The 16,653-nt window shown below is 47.2% G+C and overlaps 1 protein-coding gene across 2 annotated transcripts in view; it reads right to left on the bottom strand.

The window, feature by feature from the left end:
* The window catches only part of Myo5b (myosin VB), a 270,878-nt gene extending 258,683 nt beyond the window's left edge, over positions 1 to 12,195 (bottom strand). For both annotated transcript variants that reach the window (XM_050151609.1, XM_050151610.1), the window contains exon 1: positions 11,797 to 12,195. In XM_050151609.1, coding sequence (XP_050007566.1) covers positions 11,797 to 11,823 — 27 coding nt within the window. In that variant the 5' untranslated portion in view covers positions 11,824 to 12,195. The remainder of the gene's footprint in view (positions 1 to 11,796) is intronic.
* Positions 12,196 to 16,653: the final 4,458 nt, after the last annotated feature.

The following is a 16,653-nucleotide window of genomic DNA, read 5'->3' as shown; positions in this document are numbered from 1 at the left end:
TTCACACTCACCTTGCAAAAGTGAAATTCTGAATCCATTAAACTCTCTCCTCCCCTTCCAGTGACCACACCATTCCACTTTGTCTCCGTGACCATGACTATTCTAGAGGCCTCATATACTGTGTTGACTCATACTATATTCATCTTTTCATAACTGGCTTATTCCACTTTACCAAATTCTCTCCCCAAGCACATCTTGGTGCAGAATGTGTCAGATTTTGCTCAAAGCTGATTATATCCCGTTGTATCTGTCTGCTGCATCTCGTCAGTCTGTTTGTCCTTGCAAAGGACACCCGAGTGACTTCCTGATGGCTGATGTGACTAATGCTGTTCTATAGCCTCCTTTCCTATTTTGCTTTCACTCACGTTCACTACCAGACTCCCTGGCTGGTATGACAGGGATGTCCCTTCATTTTTTCAAAGACCATTTTAGGGTACCAGGTAGAAAGTCTTTCCATTTGATTTTTAAATCATAAGATATTTATGAATGCCATTATACTTGTGGGTAACTATATGCCCCTGGATTAACTTACTTGTATTTATACATAAATTTAAGTGGACCATAAATCAATATAACACAGTTCTGTGAGTTTCTAAATCTGAGTCCATAGACCACAGTTGCTATATCCAGATGAGTGTTCCCCGTCGATGCTCTGTGGTTATTGGACACTGAGAACATTCAAAGTTAACCGTGACTGCACAATCACAGCTAGAAAGAAGCCAAACAAAACTGGCATCCAAGGCCAGCAAGACAGCTCAGTGGGTAGAACACTTGCTCAACCTTAGTCTAACAATCTAAGTTCATTCCCTGGAGCCCAAGTAAAGATGGAAGAGAACTCCGCAAAGTTGTCCTCTGACCTCCACACAAGTGCCAGTCCCCACCCCACAAATACACAAAAATAAATCTAAGAGACTAACCCCCAGGGCGACACATCACCGAGAATGGCGGTACATCAGAAAATCCCTGTCCTCTCCGGTTTATTTTTAAACAACTTTTGACTTTTGTATAGAGAAAGCCTGTCATTCAAGCATGATGGTGTCTGCCAGGGGAGATGAGAATCTAGAGAGTGCATCATCAGGTGTGAGGCCAGTGTCAGAGTCAGTACAGATGGGCCGTATCCTTTGCCTCTGCCCTCAGCAGCCAGCCTCAGAGAAATGGTTTATTTGGATGTACAGGATCTAAAATGTACAGGATCCTAAAAGTCACATTTTAAAAGCACTGCCATTGCTTTGGTGCACGAAGCTTGTTTCAGTCAAACATGTACACACAGGGCAAACAGACTGTTAGCAAAGAAACATTAGTTCGGACTGAGTAGACATTTGTTTTCCTTATTTTACAAATAAACATCAGCCCTCACTAGGGAGCAGAGGCAAACTGAGAAGGCGATTAAGTCTGATGAGATGAGGTCAAGCAGTTATCTTCCTTCACTGCCCTAATACGTCCTTAATACTAACTTCACACAACAAAAGAACTCAAGGTCAGAAGATCCCTTTGACAGCCAGCTGGTCCTGTTTCTCACGCTGGCTTCTATGCTCACGCAGCTACTGCAATGCGTTAGTTGGCCCAAGTGAACACAGAAAAGATGCTCTAAATCTTCGGATGGATACCACGATGCCTATTAGCTTCTCTGAAGAGTGAAACTGATCCCATTGCTAATTTTTCTTCCCTGGTTTACTGTTGCTGTTTTCCAAAGCCTGCTCTGCTCAGTCTCATGCGAGGTGTGAAGAGTCACACCTATCCCTCCTCTCACCATGAAAAGATCTGTAAAGTCTTAGTGAGAAGCTTAATGAGAACTTGTAAGTCCATAGGGGGACTGAAAGATCATGCCTTTGACACAGGGTGACCTTACGAAGGCAGGGACATATACATGACCAAAATTATGGGAGCCCTTCGAAGTCAAAAACAAGGCTGCTTTATACTTTCACGTCCACCAAGGTTGTTTCCCTGCTTATTTCAACTTCCAACTATGCTAACCCTTTGAGTGGTGTAAGAGAAAAGAAAAACGCCATTATCTAACGCCTTGGTCACTTTTCTACCACTGTGACAAAATAAACACCATGACCTAAGCAACTTACATAGGAAAGCATTTGACTGGGGACCACAGATACAGAGGGTAACAGAGTTTGTGACCATCATGGCAGGAAGCATTGGCCGCAGGAAAGCAACCATGCAATGGAGCAGTAGCTGAGAGTTTGGATCTGACCCACAGGCATGAGGAAGAGAGAGCAAGCTGAGAATGATGCGGAACCCATGCCCAGTGGCACATCCTTCATCAACACCTCCTAACCCTTCCCAAACGACTCTGCCAACTGGGGCCCGGGTATAAAAATGAGCCTATGGGGCCATCCCCATTCAAGCCACCACCGTCTACTGGCAGGAACTCCCCACTTTATAGTTTTAGGCAAGTCTAAGAAGAAATTTCTTAGAGGAAATAGATTGGCCTTCTGCTGGAGACCTAAGCCAACACCTAAGCCAACACCTGACCCAAGTACGGCAGAAGATAAGGTTAAGGTAAAGGTGGTTCCTTGTCAAAAAGAGTCATGGCCTAGAATAGTAATGGAGGATTATAGATAGAAGTTGAACTAAACCAATGACATTGGCTTCGTGACCACAGAATGCCAAGTCCTATCTTGGGAAAGTTGAGGATCATGAACATATGATTCAGTGCACGTTTTCAAGGAGAGCAATTTTCCAAATATACACATTTGACCACTAATTGCATACACAAAAGACAAACTGCCTGTGCTCTCAAAGCTTTCTATTCGGCTTTGCAACTTCTGCTCAGCTCAGTGACTCACGTTCTTCAGGACTTTTAGATATTTTGTGAGATTATAAATTACAATATTTCTCCCACATCAAAGAAGGAGCGGATAGCTCTATAAACGGATCTAGAGCTATCCGCTCCTTCTCCAGCACTGTGTCTGCCTATATGCCACCATGTCCCCTGCCATGATGACAATGGACTAAACCTCTAAAGGTTTAAAAATGCTAGCCCCAGTTAAATGCTTTCTTTTATAAGAGCTGCCGTGATCATGGCACCTCTTCACAATGATAGAAAACTAACCAAGACAGACGTTGGTACCAGGAGTAGGGCATTGCTGTGACAGGCCTGATCAAGCTGCTTGTTGGCAGAATGTGAACTTTGGGACTTTGGATTAGGAAAGTAGTTGAATACTTTAAGGAGGACTCATAGGAGTGTGGAAGGCAGTGGTACTGAGAGCTATGTAGAGCAATGTAGCAGCTCAAGAGGTTTCATACTAGGAAATGGCCTAGGGAGCCTTCTTGTAATATTTTGGTGAAGAATGTAGCTGTTTTCTGTCCTTGTAGGGTTTCGAATTAATGGCATTGCAGGAGATTTCAAGACAACGTAGTATTAACTTTGTCATGTGGCTATTAATGGTCACTCTTATGTAAATCTATAATGAAGAAGAGCAAGCTGAGGAAGGAAAAATACAAAATGAAAAGTTTGAGGAGAAAAGGAGAACCAGGAAGTGTAATAGAGCTAAAACCAGTGCCCGTGTAGATTTAAAAGTTTAAAGAAAAGCCTAATGCCAAATGGGGTAAAGGGAGCCGTGACCTCAGGGCCAGACCCCATCCAGCTAAGCTTCAAACTTGTGAAAAGGAATTCTTTAAACAAACTTAAAGAGTGAAGGAAACCATGGAAAACAGAGAGCTGGTAAAATGAAGGTGAGGGAGCAAGTTCCACCCCCAGCAGCCAGAAGAAACTGGCAGCTTCAGCCATGTGGTTTGGCTTTGGAGTCAAGGATACAAGAAAAGGATTGTGAAATATTCCTCCAAGACTAAGGAGAGCTGCTGAGACCAGGTGTGTGTTAGGGGTGTTCCTGTATGGAGGCCCAGAGAGGCCATTGTATGAAACTGTGAAGGAGAAGTCTGAATTGCCTTGGAGACCCCAAGATGTTAGAGATGCCAGAGTCATGGGATCCCTGCTGAAGAGAGCTGCTAACAGGGAGTGGGATCAGCCCCAGAGAAAGAAGTGTGCTGCAGTCAGCAATGTGGAAAGGAGCTGGAGATCTGAAGAGCGCTTTGACATCAGACATGGAGACGCAGAGTTTGGAGTTTGCCCAGCTGGTTTTCAGATTAGTTTTGACCCAGTATTTCTTCACTATGGTCCCTTTCCTCCCTTTTGGGATGGTAATGTATATCCTGTATCGTTGCATGTTTGAAGTATGTGGTCTGGTTTTTGAGTTTGATTTTTATAGGGGCTACAATTAAGAGACTGCCATGAATCTCAGAAGAGACTTTAAACTTTTAAACAGGGACGAGGCCGTAAAAGACTATGAGGGCTTCTGAAGTTGGAATGAATGTGTTTCTGCATTATGAAATGGTTACAAGTCTATGGAGGCCAGGCAGTGGGATGTGGCGGTTTGAATTAGAATGGACACCATAAACTCATAGACTGGAATATTTAGACCCCAGGGAGTGGCACTATTTAAAAGGAATAGGAGGTGTGGCCTTGTATGTCACCGGGGGTGGGCTTTGAGGTTTCAAAAAGTCCATTCCAAACTTAGAGTTGGAGTGCTGCCTGTGGATCTGGATACAGAACTCTCAGCTTCTTCTCCATCACCAGGTCTGCCTTGCCTGCACGCTGTCATGTTCCCTGCCACGATAACAGACTAAACCTCTGAAACTGTAAGCAAACCCCAATCAAATGCTTTCTTTTATAAGAGTTGTCGCGGTTATGGTGTCTCTTCACAGCAATAGAACTATGACTAAGACACAAGGTCACATTATATAGCCATTAAAAATGATAAACATCGGCCAGGCATGGGCATACTGATAAACATCAACACCCAGAAGGCTGAGACAGGAGTATGGATAATCAGGAGTTAAAGTCCATCCCAGGCTGCATAGCAAGTTTTAGGTTAACCTCAGAAATACAGCAAGATTCTGTCTCAAGAAAAAAGAAAGAGTAAAACTGCCTTTGTGCCTCAGGAAAAGTAGCCAAACATTATTATGTAGAACAAATATAAAACTTTGATTTCATTTACCTTTTAGATACGTATTATCTAAAGCAGCTTTGACTACCATAAACAAAGTAGAACTCACACAACTAAAACTGTAACTCAATGGTAGACTCCTTGGTGAGCATGCCCATGACCCTGAAAAATATAATACAATAATATAATAAAAACATATAATACAAATTATAAACATAATATATAAAAGAAAATTTTCTTTTCATTTTGAGATATGGGTGTCACTATGCAACCCTAGCTGACCTGGAACTAACTCCCTGTGTAGACCAGGCTGGCTTCAGATTTACAGAGATCCACCTACCTCTGCCTCCCAAGTACTGGGATTAAAGGTATGCATGACCAGCAAGAAACATTTCCTAATAAGCATCTTAAGAAAAAAAATAGGTCAATTAAAATATTTTACCAGTGTGTGTGTGTGTGTGTGTGTGTGTTCATAATTTCAACACAATTGTTAAATTAAGGAAGGATTTTTTTTTTTTTTTTGGTTTTTCGAGACAGGGTTTCTCTGTAGCTTTGGAGCCTGTCCAGGAACTCCCTTTGTTGACCAGGCTGGCCTTGAACTCACAGAGATCCGCCTGCCACTGCCTCCCGAGTGCTGGGATTAAAGGCGTGTGCCACCACCGCCCGGTTAAGGAAGGATTTTTACTCTCCTTTTTCTTGATTAGTCTTGGAAATCTGGTAGTTTACTCTGACAGCTCATCCCAGCTTGAACCAGCATCTTTTCAAGTGCGCAGTAGCCACATGCAGTTCCTCTTCCCAACAATACTCCAGAAAATGCATGTAAGTTAATAGTGGCTGCTTCAGTAACCAGACAAAGGGTCTTTGTCTTTCCTATGAATTGTTGCAATAATCATTTCTATCAGGAGGAAAAGGGGAATCGTATGAAAAAAAATGCTTTTTAATTTTCTTTTTAAAGCATAAATTTAAAACTTTCCAATTGTTCTTTTTCCTTGTTTCCCTGGGAAGAGAACAGGAGTGTCTTCTCCCAAACCAGGGTGGTCTATACCATTTGTGCTTGGCAACTTAGTGAGTTCCCCCTTGCTATTAGTACCAAGGTTTGGAAGGAAAGGGCCCCAGCCCTGTAACCACAACAATCACAGCACTTTTAACTAGAGGGGATGCTATAGGGGGAAGCAAGCCAAAGAACAGTGCCTTGTATGGTATGTGCTGGAAATGGTGCATGGATTAGCACATACTCTTCCAGTGACCTTCTCATGAAGCAGTTTTCACAGAAGTCAAGAGTTAGGAAAAGTATCTACTTCAAGGCATCAGAGCTGGAAATCTCAACGTTCCGTATCTACGGTGGTCCCCAGCAAGATCATGATCGCAAAGTCTTGGGCTGCCCCGCACCAAAGCATTGCCCTCATCAACAGGGCACTAAGGGACAGCTGTGTCTTCCCAAAGAAGATTCCAGATACTGTCTATACTATTATGAAATCTCAACTTTGATCTCTCTTCTAAACTACTTATATCTCAAATAATTTTCACTTACACAAACCACTGTTCCTCCAAACTCCCCATGCTGAAATCCAGAGTCATCCTTGACTAGCTTGATTTGCATATCTCTGTCCAGTCTCTTGCTGAAACCGGAACACCCTCCCATCTTTCCCTTGCTCATCATGAAACACCAAGTCCTGGTCTCAGGACTCTCTAAGGATAAAGAGCAGCAGCAAGTACACATAGTACCCATATCCTAAGATTTTAAGTTCCATTCTTTTTTGCTGTTTTGGTTTTTTGTTTGTTTTTTCAAGACAGGGTTTCTCTGTGTAGTCCCGGCTGTCTGGAACTCGCTCTGTAGACCAAGCTGACCTCAACTCAGAGATCCGTCTGCCTCTGCCTCCTGAGTGCTGACTAGGATTAATGGTATGTGCCAAACACTGCCCAGCCTTAAGCTCCATTCTTTAAAGGAAGCTGACAGACAGCACCCAGCCAAAGGACTACTGGTTCCAGGTCACCTGCAATTGGGAACAGAGGTTAAAAAAAAGTGGGGGGACTTTTAGCTATAGACAGTCAGGAGAAACCATTATGTCAGGCACCCGGTGCCCTGGGAAAGACGACTGGGTGGAGTGGGTGGATCAAATGTCTTCACCTTGCGCAGGCCTCACCCATAGAGACCAAGTTGCCTGGCATCCACCCCAACAAGGCACTCTGAAGTATGCACTAATTTGGGTTCCCATAACCATTTTTGTCAAAGAGATGCTGTCAGGGCAGTGTTCTGGCGAAGTGTGTGAGGCAGGGGACAGAAAAGGCAAGGAAAACAAAGTATAATCTGAGAAAAGTCCCAAGGCGATGAGCCCTGCAAAGGAGTTCTGCAATGGTACAGGGCACGTCTCAAGGCTATTCCAAGTCCGAAGGTACTGGGGGTGGGGGACAGCATGGACACCTTCCCACTAGTCACAGACTGGCATCCTGTATGGAGGATTCAAACTTTCGGGTTCCCAGGAAAAGACAGTTCCAGGTGTTGTCAAAGGGGCACAGAAGTAGTGACTGAGAGTACCAAGAGACTAAGAGGGAAGAGAGCACAAGGGAACTAAGGCTGACATGGACAGCATCTGTTGTCAAGGATCTCCAAGACCTCTTTAAGGTCCGAAATATCATCTCGTTTCAGGATGAAGGGCAACACAGATGGCAAGAGTAAGGACCGGATTGTCTTCCAGTGGTGAGGGGGCGTGCGGTGACCCAGAATTTAGGGAAACCTGTTTACTTGAGGTATAGGCAAATGAAAGCTAAGAGACGCCTCCCTAAATCACATGTATTCTGTTTCTCCAGGGAGTAGCATTCCTCTCAGAACTCTTAGTAAAGGCTCCTCGTTCGAGGCTGACACCCAGAAGGTGTGTCAGCCAACAGCGCAAACTGTGGCAGCTCCCAGAAAGGCACTGCCAGGGCTGAGGTGTTGTCCAGTAGTAGAGTTCCCGCCTAGCCTAGACATGGCCCTTAATCCCACCCGCCCCCAGCACTGCAGAAAATTGAAACATACGCACACATTGAGTTTTGCATTAGACTGCAGAGATACAACCTGTCATTTAAAAGCTAAGCAAGGGAAAGGATTATCTGAGAGTACTGTCTCAACATCAGTGACCTTCCAGTCAGTCTGCTAACTATAATCAAAGTAGCAAACATAAGATGTCTTTAGCCGGGCGGTGGTGGCGCACGCCTTTAATCCCAGCACTCGGGAGGCAGGCAGATCTCTGTGAGTTCGAGGTCAGCCTGGTCTACAAGAGTTAGTTCCAGGACAGGAACCAAAAAAGCTACGGAGAAACCCTGTCTCGGAAAAAAAAATCCAAAAAAAAAAAAAAAAGATGTCTTTATTTAAAACACTAAAAAGCAGTGTTTACATTTTGTATCCAGAATAATCCTCTATAGCTTGCATGACTCAGTCTGAGAGAACAGGCTATAGTTTAAGACCAGGCTGTCTTCTGCAAACATCATATCCCTATGCTCCTACATGCTTGGGCTTCCTTCTGGGGCCTGTCCAAATCAAGCCCATGTTGTGTTTTCTAGGGGCTGGAAAACCAAGCACTAACATATGTCATATAGTGAGCTCTTGTGACAACAGAGCCAATTGTCTGCTCCACCTTTCTCTAAGAGTCAGTGAAGATGACTCACCTTGATGTCACTCTGAAAGTGTCTGACACTAACTGATTTTCCTTTACCAGCCTCACTACAAAGAAAGCAGTTACTCAAAGATAAGGGGCTGGGTATTCTAAAAACAGTCTTTGTTAATGAATAGTGCTCTTCACCAGTGAGAAAAGTCACACACAAACACACACACACACACACACACACCACACACATGCACTCACACACACTACATAGCATATGAGCCTAAAGCTGAAGAGAGAAAAGGGGTGGAGAGAGAAATCCTTGGGAGACCAGAAATATACCAATGAACCAAACTATTGCCCATAACTATTTAATGCCCATAGGTTATGTACACCTTATATAATGTTTTATACTTCAATAACATCTCTCAACTAAGGCAATAAGTACAATCAATAAAATTTCCATCCCAAACATTTAAAAATACTGTTGGCATACAGAATAATTATTTCCATCATGTATAATATATTAAGGTGTGTAACTCAACCCAGTGTTTGACCCACAAGGAAAGCCCACTAGTAGGTTAAAAATAGAGGGGAACATTGGCTATTTCAATAATACAACAAAATTAACAAATCATCTGCCCCAGAAACAAAGTGTTTCTGTATAATTCATGATTCACACTCAGAATCCTGCCTGACAAGCAGGGTTACAACAGTGAGAAGTCCGGCAGTTTCTCATACTGAAAGAGCAATGGCAACCCAACCGAGAAACCAGGAAGCTATCCAGTCACAGTGGCAGACACTCAGGAGGCAGAGGCAGGCGGGTCTCTGTGAGTTCAAGGCCAGGCTGGACTATACAACAGTCAGAGCTAAATACCCTGTCAACAAAATGAAACACCCTGGAGGCTTAGTGCTCAGTCACAGAAAATCTTCTTGGTTTCAGATTCAATAACTTAACGATAACTGAAAACCAGAAATCCACTAATGGCAGAACTCTGTTTGTTCATTTTTGCTTTAATTATTCCAAACACTCCCATCAACAAAGATACTTGACTTTTTAACTAGTTCTTCCAGGACCTGGGGTTTTGCCCATAGACAGATAACTCAAGAAAACACCGAACTTGAAACACTCCAGGTTCAGACTCCCAGTGATTTACCACCCCTGCTAGCATGGACTAAATTCACATCTAACTAAAAATCAAATTGTTTCTAATGGTCTACTTGAAAAGAAATTCGGTATAAATGTTTTTGTTTCTCAAAACTAGATCTCCAAAGTTTCCGAGTATTCAGTAAGTCATTAGCTTCATAAGGCAGCAATTAAATGCTTTCTGCTCAGGGACTTCAGGACTTGGTGTGGTTTCCCCATCTCTCTTGTACTCGCTGTTGCTCGGCACACGGTCACGGAACACGGCTTCAGCTCTGAACACTCCATGCAGCTCAGGTTGTTTTTCTCTGCCTCACTGCTTTCCAGCCTCCAGACCAGGTTCTGTTGAGCCTCTCAGCGCCAGAGCTGCAAGCTGAAAGGCTCCTCCCCTAACTCCCACGGGTAAAAAGGGTGGCGTGCATTTCCCAAGCTGGAATTGCTAGAGTTCCAGCCCTGCCTAGCACCTTCTCTACCCTTCTCAAAGAGACTTGTATCTGTCGTGCTCTGGAGCTCCTGGTGACCCCAAAGGCTATCCAAAGCAATCCAGGACTGGCTCCCAAACAGGTTTCACCCTCCTTCATAACCAGTGGACGAACTTTAGCCCTTGTTGACCCAGACTAGGTCCGGAGAAAAAAAAGAGATTTCAATTTTTTTCAAACTAAGATGGTCGGTGAGCCCACGGAGCTGAAGGGCTCCCCCATGCGCTGGACTCTAGCTAGCAATCGCCAGGTGAGGATGCGGAAGTTCCTCTTCCTACCCCGCCCAGACCTGTCCACAAGGCCGGTGTAACAGGAATTGCAAACTCACCTACAGGACTGGTCTACACACAGCGCGCTTGCACACACCTACCCCTCCGCACAGAGGTGTGCAGGCAGGCAAGTGTCAAACAAGTCCCAGCCACCAGAAAAGGCGAACAAGAAAATCAGACGTCGGGATGTATGGAACATTTTTTAAGGAAGCAAGGGATGGGTGACTAAAGGCCCTGACTTGCTCCCCACGCCCCGGGACCAGACAGAAACCAGAAGGGCTAGGGCTGCGGAGCCAATGCCTGGGAAGCTGCTGGTCACTTTAACTACATCACCTGCCATGCGGTATCAGGAGCAGCAGCTCCTGCCGCACTTGTTCCTAATCCTGAACCGCCCCCGACCCGGGAGTGGAGCGCATACCACCCTGCCTCAAAGATAACTCCATCCCTGGTCAATAATTACTCCAACCCTCCCCCAAATACCTGATAACCCCAAAAGAGCTACCTCAAAATGCCCATTGTGGGCAAATTAACTATTGGCTTCCTGGGCTGAAGGGATGGCGCCTCAGTTAAGAGCACTTGCAGCTCTTGCAGAGGACCTTGGTTCGGTTCCCAGCACCCACTCCAGTTCCAGGGGCTCTGACGCCCTCTTCTGGACTTCTCAGTGCACATGCTGACATGCCGGCATATATATTATACATACATATATACATACCCATAATATATATTATCTAAATAATCAAACTAAAACAATTACATTTTTTTTAAAGAATGTATTTCCCTGGGATCACCAGAAACCCCTCCGGCAACTCTCTATCCCCCCCCCCTTACCCCTACCCCACTCCGCGCCCCTCCCACCCGGCTGACTCCTCATCCCTCTCCACTCCCAAGTTCAGGATCCCTCCGGTCGCCACACACGCACCAGGGAAGACAGATCAACTGAGGGGCACTCGCACTGCAGGGGACCTAGAACAGGGTCCATAAAGAGGACTTGGGGGCTGCATGCCAGGTGCCCCATTGAAGCTAGTGTCTTACCCCGGCTCCCAAAGGGTTAAGATGCCCCTGTGGTTTCAGGCTCTCAACAGGAGACCAAGACCGGGAGAGGACGAGAAGAGAAGGGCAAAGTGGACGTAGGCGACAGGCCGCCTGAGTGGGACGGAGCTGTGCTGCTGTCGGGGGACTCTGCGGAGCCGCCAGTAGGTGCGGCGCACTCCCGAACACCCAAACTTTCTCCACCACCCAAGTTGGGGGTGCCGGGGACAGAGGCCACAGAGACGCTGGCAGGGGCGTCCGAGAACCGTGGGGAAGGTGTCCCCGAGCGTGCCGTGCCGCACCTGTGTCCCGGGGCCGCGCCGGGCCCGTACTCACCCGGGTGTAGAGCTCGCTGTACGACATGTCCCCGCGGATGGAGCCGGAGCCCCGGACACCTCCCGGGACGCCGGGTCGGGGCTGCGCTCTGAGGCCAGGCTCCTCGCTCGCCCGCGCGCTCTCCGTGCACCGCCGGTGCAATCTCCCCGGACCGGTCCCAGTTCCTCCGCGCTCGTTCCTCGGGTGGACCGACCTGCTGGCGCCGACGCCCGCTCGCTCCGGCCCGCGCGACCTTTACTCCCTGGGCGGTGGCAGCTCTGGTGCTGCGTCCGAGAGTGGCGGGAGGGCGGGGAGAAGGCGCGCCGCGCTCCGTGCTCAGGTACTGAGAGGAGGCGCGGACACGCGACCAGGGAGGGAGGGAACTGTGGGGGAGGGGGGAGGAACCCGCGCCTCACCCGCGCCTCTCCCGCGCCTCACCACGGCCGGCCGCCGCCGCCTTTGAGCCCTCAGCGCCCCCGCTGCCACCGGGTCCTGGGGCGGGGGGCGGGGCCGGCGAGGAGCGGCGCCCCGGGAGGTGGCACGCGCCGCCCCCTGCTGGCCGCCGCGCGAACGCCGCACAGGTGCGGGCGGGCTGTCGCACCTGCTGCCCCGCGACATCCTAACCACCTGGGCAGAGGATGGGCAAAAGTGCGAAGGAGCCGTGAAGAGAGGGAAGAAAAGTGTGGCTGAAAAGGGCCTTATACTTTTTCTCTCGAGTTTATGTTTGTGTTGAACGTTTTCATCATTAAAGTCTAATTATGCCATAGTTCTCTACTAAGGTGATTTTGATGCGCACTAAAGATCATCCTCACCAAAATGAACTCCCTGCGCAGAAATCCTCATCAGTAAAGGGGTGTTCTCCTGCGGGAACATTGTTTCACCCAAAGCCTCCTGTTAGACTCCTCCTCTCAGAGGACAATATCTCAAGCTCCCTTAGCTCCTCTCCCCCATATTCTGGGTCCCTCTGTCCTTCCTACGTCGTTTATGTTTCTTCTGCCCTTGCTTTCGGCTGCCCACAGCAGCTTCATACTTTTTTTTCAACTTCCAAAGAAACTTAGGCATTCTAACCTGAAAGGGAAAAGAATCAGCAGGATTGGGTGAGAGAACCGAGGTCCAGGACACTGTCTTGGGCTTTGAACCACAGCAATTGACCTTGAATGTGGCTTCAGCCAGAGGACACGCGTACACACACACACACACACACACACACACGGGGGGGGGGGGGGAACAGTGATGTTCTGGAACCTTCTCCCCAGAAGGTGACGCCCACCTGAATTTTACAACGTCTACCTTACCGCAGGCATTCCACAATGAAACTCATCCAGGGAGCTTTGAGAGTTCCCCGCCTCCGCCCCGTCCAGAATTCCGATTTGTTCGTGAGAATTTTTAAGTTCCCCTAGCATTCAAAAAAAATGCTTCTTTCGGGGCTGACAGAAGAAGAGACCAAAGCTCGAGCATTGGCTCTGAGATGGAAGGACACTTTGGCAGCAAAAACAGACTCAGACACTCTTCTCTCAGAAGGTCTTTCCTGCAGGACGCAGAGCGTAGCTCAGCAGTACTAACCTAGCATTTGTGGAGGCATGGATTGGATTCCCAGCACCGCAACATGACAGTGTAAAACGCCCCAGATAGTCATTCCCCTTAGATTGTAGCACTTACTAAGGTGAGCCATCACCGCTGAAGCAGCCACCAGCTAACCTGAGACCTTCTACATCAGTGGGAGAGCGCTTTTGTAACCAGCCCAGGGCTTCACTGCAGACCCATGGAACCAGAATCACTGAAGGTCGGGCCAGAACTCTGTTCTGACGACCATCTAAGAAAGGCTCCTTGCCTCCATCCCCACCTCTATCCCCACGTCTTACTCCAGCACATCCAGGCGAGCAGTCCTAACTCTTGACCAGCGACTCTCTTGTGCTCCTGGCTTTTCATTCTGTTTTCCTGATAGGCTTCCCTTACCTGGATGTCTCCACCTACTTGGACAGAGTTCATTCATAACCCATTTTCTACACATCACCATCACTTCTAAATAGATGTCAGGCTCTCACCCTCCAGAAATTCACCTCACCTGATTTAACTCACCTGTGGTGTTGCCCTGAAGTTTTGGGGGTTGTTGTTTGTTTGTTTGTTTTGGAAATGGGTTTGTTTTCTTAAGTCAGGGTCTTCCTGTGCAGCTAAGGCCTCAAATTCAAGTTCTTGATCTGACCTTCAAAGTACTAGGAAGGTTGTTGGCCCCTCCCCTAGTACTTCCAGCTCAGGGAAAAGGAATCCTTAGAGCTCCCTGGATGGCCCTAAGGGTAGCCAAGGTTGGGAAGCAGTGCTTTACGCTGGGGGTGTAGCTCGGTGGCACAGTGCTTGCCTACCTAGCATGTACGACAGTGGTTCCCAACCTTCCTAACGCTGCGACCCTTTAATACAGTTCCTTATGTCACGGTGACCCACCCCCAACCATAAAATTACTTCACTGCTACTCCATAACTGTAGTTTGCTACTGTTATTGCAATTCATTGTAATATAAAATATCTGATATGGGACTCCCCAATGGGTCGTGACCCACAGGTTGAGAACCACTGGTGTGCAGGGTTTGATCCCAGGAACACACACACAAAGGGGAGGGAGAGGGAGAGGGGACTGTTTTAACCCGGGCTCCACCCGGCCCGTCCTATGAAAGTGCTTCCTCCCTGTAAAGCATGGGATGGTGTTTTATTCTAGCTGCCATGTTAGTTATTGTCTCCCCTCCTTTCTTTGCATCCCTTGTTTTCCCAGCCTCGCCAATCACATCTGCTGAGCATCTTTTTCTGGCCCTGCTTCTTCCTCCCAGTTCCTGGAAAACTGTGCCCTGTTCCCTGTAACATCTTTCTTCTTCCCTGTGTCCCCTACTCCATCTCTCAGTAGATGCTCACACTCAAATCTGCTCTTAGTCCTATTCTAGACTTCCACCTGCCAATCCTATACATCCCGCTGGGATCTAGGGCTGACCTGAAATCCATTCCTCCTCACTGTACTCCCCTCCATCCCAACTGTCTGGCTCCCGTCAGACCTGGCACAAATTAAAAGCTCGATTCATGTTGTCTGAACCAAATCACATCCCGAGGGGCATGCTGGTCTGGGCCAGGGCTTTGTGAATGTTCAATACTACAATCAGATACGGTCATTCCCTCCTTTGAAAAAGACTAATGACATTTTAAGACTTACTTCTTTCCAGAACGCATGCTGAGCACACTACCCCTGTCTCTTGTTGAAGCCTCGGTGAAGGAGGCTGGCATCATTAATCCTATTTCCCAGACGACCAAAGTCAAGCTCAAAGAAGAACAAGTGAGAAGCATTGTACACCGTAGGCCTAGGATCTGATTGTTCCCTAGAACCTAAGTGAAAAATGGGTCTTGAACTTCGTAGAGAATATCAGGATTAAGGGAATGGCCAGAGGTGCAAAGTCAGCTGATTAAAGGTATGGTCAGTTAGGACAGATGTTTAATAAGTATCCTGGGTTGACTGGAACACCTGGATGTGGAAATGGGACTTCTCGAAGTAGAGCTATTATCTGCCTTGGTCCCTCCCTCTCCTGGCAGGTACACACTTAGGAATGAGAAACAGCGTTGAACTCTCAGAGCAAGCGTTTGTACCTCTCTAGCTGTGTTCTACTACTGTGCCCTGTGCGTGTGCAGTTCATATATGTCTCCTGCTTGAAGGGTCTGTAATGGGACCAAACCTGATCTGTGTCGGATCTAAAGGAAGTGCTGCTCGTTGAAAGAAAGAAAAGAAGGGAGAAAGAAGGGAGTTGCCAAGCAGGATGGCTGGGTAGGGGACCATAAGCACAAACCAAGAAGGGGGTAGGGGGTGGTGGAGGCCAACTCTGAAGACTTAAGTGAAATACTTGTAACTCTGAATAAATCCTCGGTGGTAAACTCATTTTCTTTTATTCTCTCCCCCCCCCACACACACACAGATTCCTATCTCCTCCCTTTCCTCTTCCATTCAAGCTACACACACGTTTGTGGAAAAGTACACAAGTGTACCAGAACTTCCTGTCCCTGTCCTGGCTGCAGCTGAGGGACAGGCCAGCAGACACTGGTGACAGAAGCAGAAGGAGCATCGAGAGGAGAAGGATCCAGGTTCCACCTCTGCAGCTCTGCTCTGCCTAGCTTCTCTCTCCTCCATGGAGAAGGATCCAGGTTCCGCGTCTTTGCAGCGAAGCTCTGCCTAGCTTCTCTCTCCTCCATGGAGAAGGATCCAGGTTCCGCGTCTTTGCAGCGAAGCTCTGCCTAGCTTCTCTCTCCTCCACATGTTCTCCCACTCAGTGACCTCTGGCTTATGTCCACACAGAACGGTTCCCCCAATTCCTCCTCATACTTTTGTCTATGAACATGGGTGCAAAAATGAGAAGATGAACCTTTTAGGCATTTTTAAGGGCGTGTTTAAGTTGTGATCTGTATAAATCAGAATTGGCTGGGGTTTTCTGAAGTAACAAACTAAGTTCCAAGTCTTGGCTCCTGTGCAAAAACTATATCCCCCCCCCATTATTCATTTTATGATGGATTGCATGGGGCTCTGCCCCACACTGTCTCTCCTCTGGGTATACATCTCGAAGATCGTCAGTCTTGTGGCTGAGGAGAAAGGGGTGCAGCAAGCTCTCAATGCCTTCCTGTACATTCATTCACATCTCAGAGTAAGTTACTGGGGATCAGGCCTGGGGCTATAGGGTGCTTGGACAGACAGGGCCCTGTTCAGAGGAGCAACCCAGAGCAGACAAAATGTATGTGAACAACAATGTAATCTATTAGATTCCTTTCCCCCGTGTTCCAACCATTATCACTTCCAGAAAAATTGAATTTTATGTTAGGGTTTCTCCTGAGCTCTGGTTTTCCCTTAACCTGGGTAAAT

Source organism: Alexandromys fortis, unplaced genomic scaffold, assembly GCF_014885135.2.
Source record: "Alexandromys fortis isolate MF-2015 unplaced genomic scaffold, M_Fortis_MF-2015_v1.1 scaffold_71, whole genome shotgun sequence".
Taxonomy (NCBI): Eukaryota; Metazoa; Chordata; class Mammalia; order Rodentia; family Cricetidae; genus Alexandromys; species Alexandromys fortis.
The sequence above is the reverse complement of the archived record's forward strand: the minus strand, read 5'-3'. Positions and strand labels throughout refer to the sequence as shown.